The sequence below is a fragment of the Olea europaea genome, chromosome 22 (genome assembly GCF_002742605.1).
Source record: "Olea europaea var. sylvestris chromosome 22, O_europaea_v1, whole genome shotgun sequence".
NCBI classification, from domain to species: Eukaryota; Viridiplantae; Streptophyta; class Magnoliopsida; order Lamiales; family Oleaceae; genus Olea; species Olea europaea.
In genome coordinates this window covers 3,781,794-3,794,632 of record NC_036258.1, presented here as the reverse complement: position 1 = coordinate 3,794,632, position 12,839 = coordinate 3,781,794, and the positions used below count along the sequence as shown (strand labels likewise).

At 32.6% G+C, this 12,839-nt stretch overlaps 2 protein-coding genes across 6 annotated transcripts; both read right to left on the bottom strand.

Moving 5' to 3' along the window:
- Positions 1-3,172: 3,172 nt before the first annotated feature.
- LOC111371414 (transcription factor bHLH154-like) lies at positions 3,173-4,916 on the bottom strand. Of its 2 annotated transcripts, none has more exons than XM_022993395.1 (5): positions 4,787-4,916; positions 4,369-4,434; positions 4,131-4,196; positions 3,898-3,945; positions 3,173-3,601 (listed from the first exon to the last, which is right to left on the bottom strand). In XM_022993395.1, the coding sequence occupies exons 1-5, from the start codon at positions 4,886-4,888 to the stop codon at positions 3,431-3,433; spliced, it is 453 nt and encodes a 150-aa protein (XP_022849163.1). In that variant the 5' UTR covers positions 4,889-4,916; the 3' UTR covers positions 3,173-3,430. The 2 variants fall into 2 exon arrangements, with proteins under 2 accessions (XP_022849163.1, XP_022849164.1); XM_022993396.1 differs by having other exon boundaries at positions 3,173-3,597.
- Positions 4,917-4,952: 36 nt separating this feature from the next.
- LOC111371413 (transcription factor bHLH154-like) lies at positions 4,953-11,654 on the bottom strand. 4 transcript variants are annotated; one of them, XM_022993392.1, is made up of 7 exons: positions 11,488-11,654; positions 11,212-11,404; positions 9,039-9,168; positions 6,098-6,163; positions 5,910-5,975; positions 5,677-5,724; positions 4,953-5,379 (listed from the first exon to the last, which is right to left on the bottom strand). In XM_022993392.1, exons 3-7 carry the CDS (start codon positions 9,138-9,140, stop codon positions 5,209-5,211), a joined length of 453 nt encoding a protein of 150 aa, XP_022849160.1. In that variant the 5' UTR covers positions 9,141-9,168; positions 11,212-11,404; positions 11,488-11,654; the 3' UTR covers positions 4,953-5,208. The 4 variants fall into 4 exon arrangements, with proteins under 4 accessions (XP_022849160.1, XP_022849161.1, XP_022849159.1 ...); XM_022993393.1 differs by having other exon boundaries at positions 11,212-11,654; XM_022993391.1 differs by lacking the exons at positions 9,039-9,168; positions 11,212-11,404; positions 11,488-11,654 and adding exons at positions 6,516-6,645; positions 8,871-9,021.
- Positions 11,655-12,839: the final 1,185 nt, after the last annotated feature.

Below are 12,839 nucleotides of genomic sequence, written 5' to 3'. Positions count from 1 at the left end.
GGGAAAATTAAAAAAAAAAAAAAAAAAAAAAAAAAAAAAAATCTAATATTACATGAATAATGAACAGTGACACATGGACCTTGCTATATGACAGTCGCAATGACTGTTGAAGTAACTTTTTATGAAACCTATACATGGTAGCTCGATACTATCATGAATTGCCGTAGAAATAACCCAATTTTGCATGACGAATTCACCTTCATTCAATTTAGAAAAATATACATTCAATTATTCACTCTTTACAAAATACCAAGTTAGTAAAATATTATAAAAATCATATGCTTGGACATATTCACTCTCTTCCCTTATATATATGGTTCTAAAGTCCCCCAAATTCCTCCTAACTTTTAAACATAAACATAACGGTGAAAGAACTTATATATATTTGTTCTGATGGCCAAAGGAATCAGTATTTTCGTGTGTATTTTTCTGCTTGTTGTGATGAGCAGCACAGTACAAGCTATTCCTTGCTGCAGTGGGAGAGTCGTGTCTTGCTGCTTTAAAAGCAGGAAAGGCACTCCCAATATTCTGCCTCGGAAAATAGTAAGCGACGAGCCTTCAATTCACAACTCCATTACTAACTTCTGGAATCGCCCTTGATTTATGAACTGCAAGTCGCAGTCTCTTAGTGGTTGAATAATCAAGAATCATGCTTGTCGAGTTTTCATGAGCTTATATTGTAGGTTTCTGTTCAACTTTGTGTATCGATTGTGCTCTAATAACATTTGTGAGAGGGAATTCTTAAGCCAGGTCCATTTCAACGTCTTAGCCGAGACATGGACATTGTATGGAGATTATGAATTAATTTCACATAAGTTTTAATGCAATTGCAAGAAAATCTTATAATCTTCGATTATTAAATTATCCGTCGAGTCTCAATTACTTGCCGTTAAAAATTCGAACATTTATTGAAAAGATGATGATTATCTATTCTCAAATTAAATAGGAAAAGAAAGGAATGAAAAAGAAAACAATTCAAAAAAACATAATTTTATCATTTTTTGTTTATTGACACTCAGTTTTATTTGTTTGACTTCATGATTGCAAAATAAAATTATTGAAATTAATAGAAACTTTACCTTGTTAAGACTATTAACTCATGTCCATGGGAGAAAGAGGAAGAATCAATGTAAAGTGGACAAATCAATTGGAACTCCTAAAGATGGAAATATTAGAACACACTTTAGAACAAAATCTCAAATTCATATGTTAGACATTGTGCATAGCTTACAAAGAGAGCATGAATTTATAACTACGTAATTCTTCAGAATTATGTACAAGGAGAAATACTCCCAATTTTTTTTTTTGGCTTTTGCAACTTCTCTTTCTCTCCCTGTTTTAACAAGGGAGGTAAAGTTAGATGTCCACTTCCTTTGTAATAATTCTTTTTATTAATAGTCAAGGTAAGGTTACGTCAATGCCAATTGCCAAACCCGTACCCATAAGCTATATAGTCATATAAAATCCTATATTTAGACACAAGTGGATTTTGAGAAAGTTCAAAAATAAAGAGGAAAAAAAATGCCCCAATTGTATTTTCAATATGTACATCTGCGGGGCATAGACGATTGACAATATAATAGCAGCGATTCGTACTCCCAGCTTCCACAACCTAGATGGTCGCATTGGAACAATATATTTTGGAACTAAAAGCATTATCGAGACTTGACTTTTGCCCCCATTAGTCAAGATTCAAACGTAGCATCTCACACATTTGCATGACATGCTTCTTATCTAGTTTCAATTTAATGTTTGGATAGATGTTCTCTCTTGTTTTTATTATTAATATTGTTGAATTGGATTTGAATAAATCATATACGGTCTCTATAAAAAAAAAAAAAAAAAAAAAAAAAAAAAAAAAAAAAGGTAAAAATTCAATAGTCACTAAATGATCGAAAAAAATTGTCATTTTTACCCAGCATAGCATATATCATAGTAGGTAATTCTAATAAAAGTGTAATTCAACCCACAAAGAAAATTAATAAAAATAACATAATTTCTTGAAAAAGAGATATAACCCTCTAAACCAATCCACTTGACGAATATCCTCCTGGCTCAAACTCTCTCTGTCTTGAAGCGATATTTTTTAAGTTTTAAGATTAAAAAAATTTTGAAAATACTTTAAATAATGATTGTCATAATCATATGTTGGTATTGTAGACGGCGATTATAACAAAAAATTGTATTCAAAATGATTAATTTGTCTGTATTACCTGGCTCCTTGATTTTGACATATATATTCTATTATTTTTAGCAAAGTTTTCACCTGGAGCCGGCCTCCTTCGGATCATTAATAGAAATGAATAATGTCGTTGTCAAAAAATAAAAAATCATTTTGTGTATTTCCTTTAATAAAAGTTGCCTCTTCTATTCTTTTTTTCTTTCTTCTTCCTTTTTTTTTTTTTTTTTTTTCTTTTTTTTTTTTTTTTTTTTTAAAATCAACTATGTTTGTAAAATTAAGGGCATTTTAATGAGTATTATAATTTCCTAGATATCATATTTTCAGGTGAAGAATATTGGCATCATTGCAAATTCGAATATTTTCATTTTATTTATTTATTTATTTATTATAGTTATCTAGGTTTTTGGACTTATGTATAAATTGATGATTAAGAGAAGATTGGATCCAATTATATAATCTTAATCTTATTGAATCACTAATTATTAAGAGGTCACATCTTAGGAATCAAAATAATAAAATAAAAATTTCTGGTTTCTAAAAATAAATAATGATATTATAGATAACCTTTTTTTATTTTTTATTTTGAAATAAGATAGAGAATTATAAGATATGAATAAACCATAATGATTAACGGGATGTGTAAATAAATTTATAAGTAAACTATTTAGTAAAAGTAATTCTATTACTATTAATATATACAAGTTTCAAGTTTGAGAGGACGAGAAGTTTGCAACTATAAATATTATGGTTCACTTAAGAGGAAGAAGCTGAAGCTTTTTTTAGTAACGCAACTATTTTGTGACATCCTCGTATACCTCATTCTCTTCCCTTTATTCTCTTTGTTTGTGACGTTCTTTCGATTTATTGAACTTTTTTTAATCTTCTTGTCATGTGACAAAAACGAGAGAGCACCAAGGGAAAAGAATGGTTGGAAGCACAAGAAGTTATTTAATATAATGATATATTGTTCATATAATAGCATGCTAAGGATGATGATTTCAAAATGGAGATAATCTCCAGCTACAAGGCTTTATTTTTCTCACTGAAGTTGAAATGTGATTCTTCATCACATTGTAATATGACTAATGGAAGTTATTATCAATTTACAACTTCGTTATGTACAAACATTGGCACCTCGTATCATAAGAAATGTTCGCAATTTGCTAGAATATCAAACATGATTCAACATCTCAAAACGCCACCCACTTGTTAAAAACCATTTGTGACCATCTAAGCAGAAACCATCCCTCAACTGTAAGTTATCACTGAAGCTTCGTCTGATATCGGTCTTCTTGAAGTCGGGGAACTTGTCTTTATCGGGGCCCAAATATCAGCGCCATTGCTACTGGCAACTCCATCAGTAAACGAAATTGGCACGAGACATAAGCCTTTGCTTTTAAGGTTAGGTGGCTTGACTTCCTTGAAATGATAACATGTTAACATTGCGGTTCAATTCATAATAGCAACAAGGACAAAAATATAGCATCAAGAGCAATAAAAGAAACAAATATAAGCAAAGCGCACACATTTTTATACAGTTTTACTTACACCATGAGAACTACGTCAACACTAGATAGTTCTGTCGACCTTACCCCGAAGGTCGATCTATGGTCAAGAACACAAGTTACAATGTGATTAGGCTCTACCCAATCAAACAAGATATTTTGCAACAAGATTGAAAAAATAAAAAACCCACAGAAAATTTTGATGCTAACCTGTGTATTAGTCGTCGGTGTGCTATACAAGTACGGTGCACTCAATACCTGAAAGGACCAAGAATCGGATTCAATTTATTATCCAAACATCCAAACAAGAATTGTATGGTTTACTTTGTCTTCGAAATGGTAGCAAACCAAGAAATTAAAGTGGCTACAGTGTTCATAGCAATCCAAAGATTTGAAATAACTTGAAGAACATCTGAATGAAATAAATCAAGAAAATGACACACCTTAACTTGCTCTTGAAGGAATCTTATGTATTCCATTGCCTCTAGAAGAACCGATGCTGTATCTGTCTGTAGTCGAATATAAAAAAAAAAAAAATTCAGCAATAGAAAGTTGAAATTATAAAAAAAAAAAAAAAAAAAAAAAAAATCAGCTATAGAAAGTTGAAATTAAATCAGAAACATGTAAACTAAGTTCTAATCAATTCATCGCAATAATAAAATTTAAAATTTCAATATGTACCTTTCCATACGGTGAGACAAGTTGTTGAAGAGCTGAAATTCGTTCGCTAACCTTCTCTTTCTTTTCCTGTTGCCAAGAAAAGTAGCACGTCAGAGACAATGTGGTAAAGACCCACAACATCTTATAAAAGCTATAAATCACTAAGATCAAAAATGACAAAGAAGAAAATGTGAGGGCCTATTAGTCCATAATTTAGGCATTGGAGTGATATTTATGAACTGGAATGCCTTTTCTTGAAGAAACTAAAAGATCAGAGAGAGGTAACTTCAACAATGCCATGGAAGTAATATGTGAACTCTACAAGTTACCGAACAACAGAAAAACTGATTGATAATGGCATATTTACCTTATAAATATAGAAGCAGAAAGTAGACATGTAAGCAGAAATTTGTTCACAGACAGAGAAATTTGAAGATACCTTGGCAGAGAGAGGCACCTCAATCTTCGGTCGTTTTTGCGTCAAACCCATGAGGCTGCTTTGATCAAGGAAGACGGGTCTCCTTTTATTCTCCATCATCATTTACTCTATTGTTTCGTGTCAATAAGCCCTTTAAATTGTTCATATAATAGCATGCTAAGGATGATGATTTCAAAATGGAGATAATCTCCAGCTACAAGGCTTTATTTTTCTCACTGAAGTTGAAATGTGATTCTTCATCACATTGGAATATGACTAATGGAAGTTATTATCAATTTACAACTTCGTTATGTACAAACATTGGCACCTCGTATCATAAGAAATGTTCGCAACTTGCTAGAATAGCGAACATGATTCAACATCTAAAAACTGCCACCCACTTGTTAAAACCCATTTGTGACCATCTAAGCTGAAACCATCCCTCAACTGTAAGTTATCACTGAAGCTTCGTCTGATATTGGTCTTCTTGAAGTCGGGGAACTCGTCTTTATCGGAGCCCAAATATCGGCGCCATTGCTACTGGCAACTCCATCAGTAAACGAAATTGGCACGAGACATAAGCCTTTGCTTTTAAGGTTAGGCGGCTCGACTTCCTTGAAATGATAACATGTTAACATTGCGGTTCAATTCATAATAGCAACAAGGACAAAAATATAGGCATCAAGAGCAATAAAAGAAACAAATATAAGCAAAGCGCACACATTTTTATATAGTTTCACTTACGCCGTGAGAACTAAATCAACACTAGATAGTTCTGTAGACCTTACCCCGAAGGTCGATCTATGGTCAAGAACACAAGTTACAATGTGATCAGGCTCTACCCAATCAAACAATATATTTTGCAACAAGATTGGAAAAATAAAAAACCCACAGAAAACTTTGATGCTCACCTGTGTACTAGTCGTTGGTGTACTATATAAGTACGGTGCACTCAATACCTGAAAGGACCAAGAATCGGGTTCAATTTATTATCCAAACATCCAAACAAGAATTGTATGGTTTACTTCGTCTTCGAAATGGTAGCAAACCAAGAAATTAAAGTGGCTCCAGTGTTCATAGCAATCCAAAGATTTGAAATAACTTGAAGAACATCTGAATGAAATAAATCAAGAAAATGACACACCTTAACTTGCTCTTGAAGGAATCTTATGTATTCCATTGCCTCTAGAAGAACCGATGCTGTATCTGTCTGTAGTCGAATATAAAAAAAAAAAAAATTCAGCAATAGAAAGTTGAAATTAAATCACAAACATGTAAACTAAGTTCTAATCAATTCATCGCAATAATAAAATTTAAAATTTCAATATGTACCTTTCCATAAGGTGAGACAAGTTGTTGAAGAGCTGAAATTCGTTCGCTAACCTTCTCTTTCTTTTCCTGTTGCCAAGAAAAGTAGCACGTCAAAGACAATGTGGTAAAGACCCACAACATCTTATAAAAGCTATAAATCACTAAGATCAAAAATGACAAAGAAGAAAATGTGAGGGCCTATTAGTCCATAATTTAGGCATTGGAGTGATATTTATGAACTGGAATGCCTTTTCTTGAAGAAACTAAAAGATCAGAGAGAGGTAACTTCAACAATGCCATGGAAGTAATATGTGAACTCTACAAGTTACCGAACAACAGAAAAACTGATTGATAATGGCATATTTACCTTATAAATATAGAAGCAGAAAGTAGACATGTAAGCAGAAATTTGTTCACAGACAGAGAAATTTGAAGATACCTTGGCAGAGAGAGGCACCTCAATCTTCGGTCGTTTTTGCGTCAAACCCATGAGTCTGCTTTGATCAAGGGAGACGGGTCTCCTTTTATTCTCCATCATCATTTACTCTATTGCTTCGTGTCAATAAGCCCTTTAACATAAAACTCTTTAATTCTCATACTTATTTTCAACCACACATTCATACAATAAAACATTTTGCACGTAAACCCAAAACTTTCTTCTTAATTTTTAACCACATTCTCCAAATTTTTAAAACATTACTTCTTCGAAATAATGACCATCAAACAGGGGCTAAATAATGGACAAATTAGTACAGAATCCAATAGACGAAAAACCTCATATAAAGGCAATCCATTTATTTGCACGCAATATTGATTTTTTACTTGGGTTCATAATTGAAGTAGCATGACCAATATTTTCATTGCCAAAATATGTCCGTTTATATTCGACAAAAATGGTTAAGCAAGAATTAAACTGTGAATAAATGTACTATCAGCTGATTATAGAGCACGTTTCACTCAGCTAAAAAGAAATGACTTAATTATATAAGTGCTATTGTGTTCCAAGAAACAGACTTCCATTAGAGGACAGAAGCTACCAGATGCCATTCACGAGACGCTCAAAAGCTATATGAATTAGTTGACAAATAGACATATTGAAATGATGAGGTAGAACTCCAATACAATACAATTTTGATCAAGCAACAATTTCCGGTGTATTTTACGACAAATTGCAATATAAAATAACTTCATAAACATATAAAAATACAAACTTAAATAAGATATCATTTTCAACATGTTTCATGTATTAAAATTCGCGCTGTTTTGGTCAAAATAATCCTTATGTTTGTGACGTCAGATAATTTATCATTCAGTCATTCAAAATTATTTTAAAAGTAATTGGTCGTAGATAACATTATTCAAGAAACTCAATTCCGAACCATCAATAATGGAATCTATACCAAATTTTTGATTGGAAACATACATAAATGGACATTAAGCCCCCTGTTTGATTCCCATTACTTGCAATTGAAAATGAAAATGTGGGGAATAGTATTTTTTAGAAAAATGAGTGGTAGGAAAAGAAGGAAAAATTTTCGATTTATGTGTAATATTATTTTATGGAAGATTATGTGGTTGAAAATAAGAGAGAGAAAAATAAAATATAATGTAATTTAATTTAATTTAATGGGGATCAAACAGGGGCTAAATATCCAACCATCCGGTGGCAGATCCAGAATTTTCACTTAGGGCGAAAATATGCAGGAGCAGAGCAAACTACATATGCATTATATAAATTCAGAAAAAATTTAAAAATGTTGCCGGATGGGACGCCCCCCTGTCCCTCCACCCCTTCAACCACCAAAATGATTTTTCTTTTTCTTTTGTTTTTTATGTAATTAGACCTAATTAAACAATGATTAGATAAAATCACAAGACATTAAGGATTATCTCTGTCTCTGTCCTTTCTGTAATAATATTGTCTCCCCTGATGTAACTGAGACAAATGACAATTGAATTTAAAATATTTGAGTTTATGTGGACCCAAATTGCATATCTTATTATGAAGAATATTATTTACAGACATTCGCTTTCGCAAATGTTCTATGTCATATATGTATCAATTAGTAATTTAATAAATTAATGTAATAGTTTTTTATTGCATCATGCATAGAAAGACAACAGTAATGAACGATTGCAAATGATATTATTATTTTATCATTCATGAAGCATGAATTAACCATTTGAAATTTTTTATTATTCTTTTAAACACTCAATCTTAAAAATATTTCAAAGTTAACAATTTCATAATTTTATCATTAAAATCACCCATGACTTAGCCCTTGTTTGATTCACATTCTTAACAAAATTCATTTTCAACAAGACATTCTTGATTAAAATAATATTATACGAAAATTCAATATTTTTCTTTAATTTTTTACCCCACTTTCTCTATCAATCCATTATTCAAAATACATTATTTCCTCCAAAACAAGGATCAAACAAGGGCTTAAACGTATAGCTCTTCAAATTAAAACAAAAACCCCACATAAGAACTTGGATGTCTGACACAAAGACAGATTTATTGAAAAGGAAGGTGTCAAAAATTAAACAACGTTCAATCACAAACTTTAAAATTAGTCACGCTTTCCAGTGCAGGTCGGATTCATTTTTCGATGAAAAGCTATGTAACTGTGTAGCCTATCAAGACACTACTACACAAGTAACCAAGTCTACTCTGTTCAACAAAGCAAAATTCAAGAGCCCTTCATATTAAGTAAACCAAAATTTCATTTTACAGTTCAAAAGATCAAAATAAAGTCTTTGCTAATGAAAATATGGTTCAAGAACTCACCCTCAATGCAGAATCAGCAACAGAAATCCAAACTTCTCCTAATAATCTCCAAACCCCACTTCAATAATCCAAAGAAATGGCCATAAAAATCACAACTTTACAGTAAAACCCACTTCAAAATTTCCAGAAATAGCCCATCGAAAGCTGTCTCTCTGTTATTGAAGATACCTTGGCAGAGAGAGGCACCTCAATCTTCGGTCGTTTTTGCGTCAAACCCATGAGGCTGCTTTGATCAAGGAAGACGGGTCTCCTTTTATTCTCCATCATCATTTACTCTATTGTTTCGTGTCAATAAGCCCTTTAAAATAAAACTCTTTAATTCTCATACTTATTTTCAACCACACATTCATACAATAAAACATTTTGCACGTAAACCCAAAACTTTCTTCTTAATTTTTAACCACATTCTCCAAATTTTTAAAACATTACTTCTTCGAAATAATGACCATCAAACAGGGGCTAAATAATGGACAAATTAGTACAGAATCCAATAGACGAAAAACCTCATATAAAGGCAATCCATTTATTTGCACGCAATATTGATTTTTTACTTGGGTTCATAATTGAAGTAGCATGACCAATATTTTCATTGCCAAAATATGTCCGTTTATATTCGACAAAAATGGTTAAGCAAGAATTAAACTGTGAATAAATGTACTATCAGCTGATTATAGAGCACGTTTCACTCAGCTAAAAAGAAATGACTTAATTATATAAGTGCTATTGTGTTCCAAGAAACAGACTTCCATTAGAGGACAGAAGCTACCAGATGCCATTCACGAGACGCTCAAAAGCTATATGAATTAGTTGACAAATAGACATATTGAAATGATGAGGTAGAACTCCAATACAATACAATTTTGATCAAGCAACAATTTCCGGTGTATTTTACGACAAATTGCAATATAAAATAACTTCATAAACATATAAAAATACAAACTCAAATAAGATATCATTTTCAACAAGTTTCATGAATTAAAATTCGCGCTGTTTTGGTCAAAATAATCCTCATGTCCATGACATCAGATAATTTATCGTTCAATCAGTCATAATTATTTTAAAAGTAATTGGTCGTAGATAATATTATTCAAGAAACTCAATACCGAACCATCAATAATGGAATCTATACCAAATTTTTGATTGGAAACATACATAAATGGACATTAAATATCCAACCATCCGGTGGCAGATCCAGAATTTTCACTTGGAGGGTGAAAATATGCAGGAGCAGAGCAAACTACATATGTATTATATAAATTTAGAAAAAATTTAAAAATGTTGCCAGATGGGACGCTCCCTGTCCCTCCACCCCTTCAACCACCAAAATGATTTTTCTTTTTCTTTTGTTTTTTTTGTAATTAGACCTAATTAAACAATGATTAGATAAAATCACAAGACATTAAGGATTATCTCTGCCTCTGTCCTTTCTATAATAATATTGTCTCCCCTGATGTAACTGAGACAAATGACAATTGAATTTAAAATATTTGAGTTTATGTGGACCCAAATTGCATATCTTATTACAAAGAATATTATTTGCAGTCATTTACTACCGCAATTGTACTACGTCATACATGTAACAATTAGTAATTTGATAAATTAATGAAATAATTTTTTACTGCATCATGCATCAAATTATTAATTGTCACATAAAAATGACTATTATTTTATCATTCATGAAGCATGAATTAACCATTTGAAATTTTTTACTATTCTTTTAAATACTCAATCTTAAAAATATTTCAAAGCTAACAATTTCATAATTTTATCATTAAAACCACCCATGAATTAGCCCTTGTTTGATTCGCATTCTTATAAAAATTCATTTTTTCAAAATTCATTTTCAAACACACATCCTTCATTAAAATAATATTACCCGCAAATCCAATATTTTTCTTTAATTTTTAACCAAGCATTCTCTATCAATCTATTATTCACAAAATACATTATTTCCTCCAAAATGAAATGAGGGTCAAACAAGGGCTAAAACGTATAGCTCTTCAAATTAAAACAAAAACCCCACATAAGAACTTGGATGTTTGACGCAAAGACGGATTTATTGAAAAGGAAGGTGTCAAAATTAAACAAGGTTCAATCACAAACTTTAAAATTAGTCACACTTTCCAGTGCAGGTCGGATTCATTTTTCAATGAAAAGCTATGTAACTGTGTAGCCCATCAAGACACTACTACACAAGTAACCAAGTCTACATTGCAAGTCTACTCTGTTCAACAAAGCAAAATTCAAGAGCCCTTCAAATAAGGTAAACCAAAATTTCATTTTACAGTTGAAAAGATCAAAACAAAGTCTTTGCTGATGAAAATATGGTTCAAGAACTCACCCTCAATGCAGAATCAGCAACAGAAATCCAAACTTCTCTTAATAATCTCCAAAACCCACTTCAATAATCCAAAGAAATGGCAATAAAAATCACAACTTTAAAGTAAAACCCACTTCAAAATTTCCAGAAATAGCCCATCGAAAGCTATCTTTCTGTTTGCGTATGCCTTTGTAAAAATTCAATGTCGCTGCTGCTGCTCATGGTTCAAAGTGCATAGGGATTAGGTCTGATAGTACCATAACAAAAGTTATCAGAAAAGAAATAGTAAATCATTACTTTTCTATTCACACGCAAATGAGTTGATCAACGGTTAGCTGGTTCCGGCCAAAGTTCGACGTAAACAACACTAAAAGGAACCGAAAACCCTGGCTGAAGATGTGTGAATGGAGTGAGAGGGTTTTTGAAAGTGTCATGTACGTATATAAAATGGTAAGCTATGAAAAGAGACTAAAAATAAAAATAAAAAATGTATTAATTGACAGCTAATATACAACTATGCTATGGAAGGAGGAAAGAAGGGGATGAGTCAAATCAACTAAGGACACTTTAACTTTTGACTACGGGCGATGGCTGAAAATGACGGCTGATAGTGAAGAATATGGCTATCTGCATTCTTCTAAGTCGCTTGGCTTGGCTTGGCTTCTGCTAACTTATTTTTCATATTTGTTCTTTCAAAAGGCGCAAAAGAATTGTGATGGCCTCCAACCTCATCTTATAATAATGGATTTTGCTACTTGTGCATAAGAAATATATATAATGAATTACATAGTGCCCTTATTTGTTTTTCATTCTTTCTTCATTAAAATAAAAAATATGATCGTTATGTTGGAGGAATTTTGTGAATAGTGATGCCAAAATAAGTATAATGATGGTTTGTAAATCCGTGCCAAAAATTGGATAGAGTAACGGCAAAGAAAACACAAACAAGAAGAAGAAGAAAGTAGGGACAAAGCCGAGGCAAGAGTTGGACTCTTTGTCCTTAAGTCGAATTTGCCCCGCAACGGTGCCTACGGATTTCGGCAATCGACTCCCAAGATACAACGGCTACACTTGTGTTTGTGGCACTCCAGAACACAAGTACAACGAACCAAATTTAGGCTTATGTACTCCAAGGATGAAATGAAGGAAAATCAAAATAAATGAAATGATTTTGATTTTGGATAGAAGAGACGATGAGAGATGTTTTGCATATTAAATTGTGAGGAATAGGACACCCAAAGGGTCCTATTTATAGACCATGAAAGGGTGTGGACGAAATGGTTGAGGCCAAATCATGCACCCTTTCCAAACAATGCACCTTTATGAAAAGGTGTCTATTCACCGGACAACTGTGCGACCGTACGGTTATAGACCGTGCGGTCGCACGGTTTTACTCAAAAAATCGGAATTGAATTTGACGTGTGATCGCGCGGTTTACCAACCATGCGGTCGCACGGTTAAATATTTTGACCTGATTTTCGTCTTTTTTCGTAATTTCTCATTCATCCGATACTGGTTTTCGAAATGCCAAATATACCCTTCAATACATGCAGAGAAATCAAAATTCTCTTTCAGGGGCGTTGCCCCCGAGCCCCCACGACCCCCGCGACCTGACCGGACAGGTCGATCCCCGTTTGTGCGCCCCGAAG

Coding starts and splice junctions, on each gene's coding strand:
- LOC111371413 (XM_022993393.1), bottom strand. CDS start 9,140: ATGATGATGGAGAATAAAAGGAGACCCGTCTTCCTTGATCAAAGCAGC. Junction 5,725..5,909: donor TCCTTCAAGAGCAAGTTAAG/GTGTGTCATTTT, acceptor TGGTCCTTTCAG/GTATTGAGTGCACCGTACTT. Junction 5,380..5,676: donor CACCAACGACTAGTACACAG/GTGAGCATCAAA, acceptor TATCATTTCAAG/GAAGTCGAGCCGCCTAACCT.
- LOC111371414 (XM_022993395.1), bottom strand. CDS start 4,888: ATGATGATGGAGAATAAAAGGAGACCCGTCTTCCTTGATCAAAGCAGC. Junction 4,197..4,368: donor TTGTCTCACCGTATGGAAAG/GTACATATTGAA, acceptor ATTCGACTACAG/ACAGATACAGCATCGGTTCT. Junction 3,602..3,897: donor CACCGACGACTAATACACAG/GTTAGCATCAAA, acceptor TATCATTTCAAG/GAAGTCAAGCCACCTAACCT.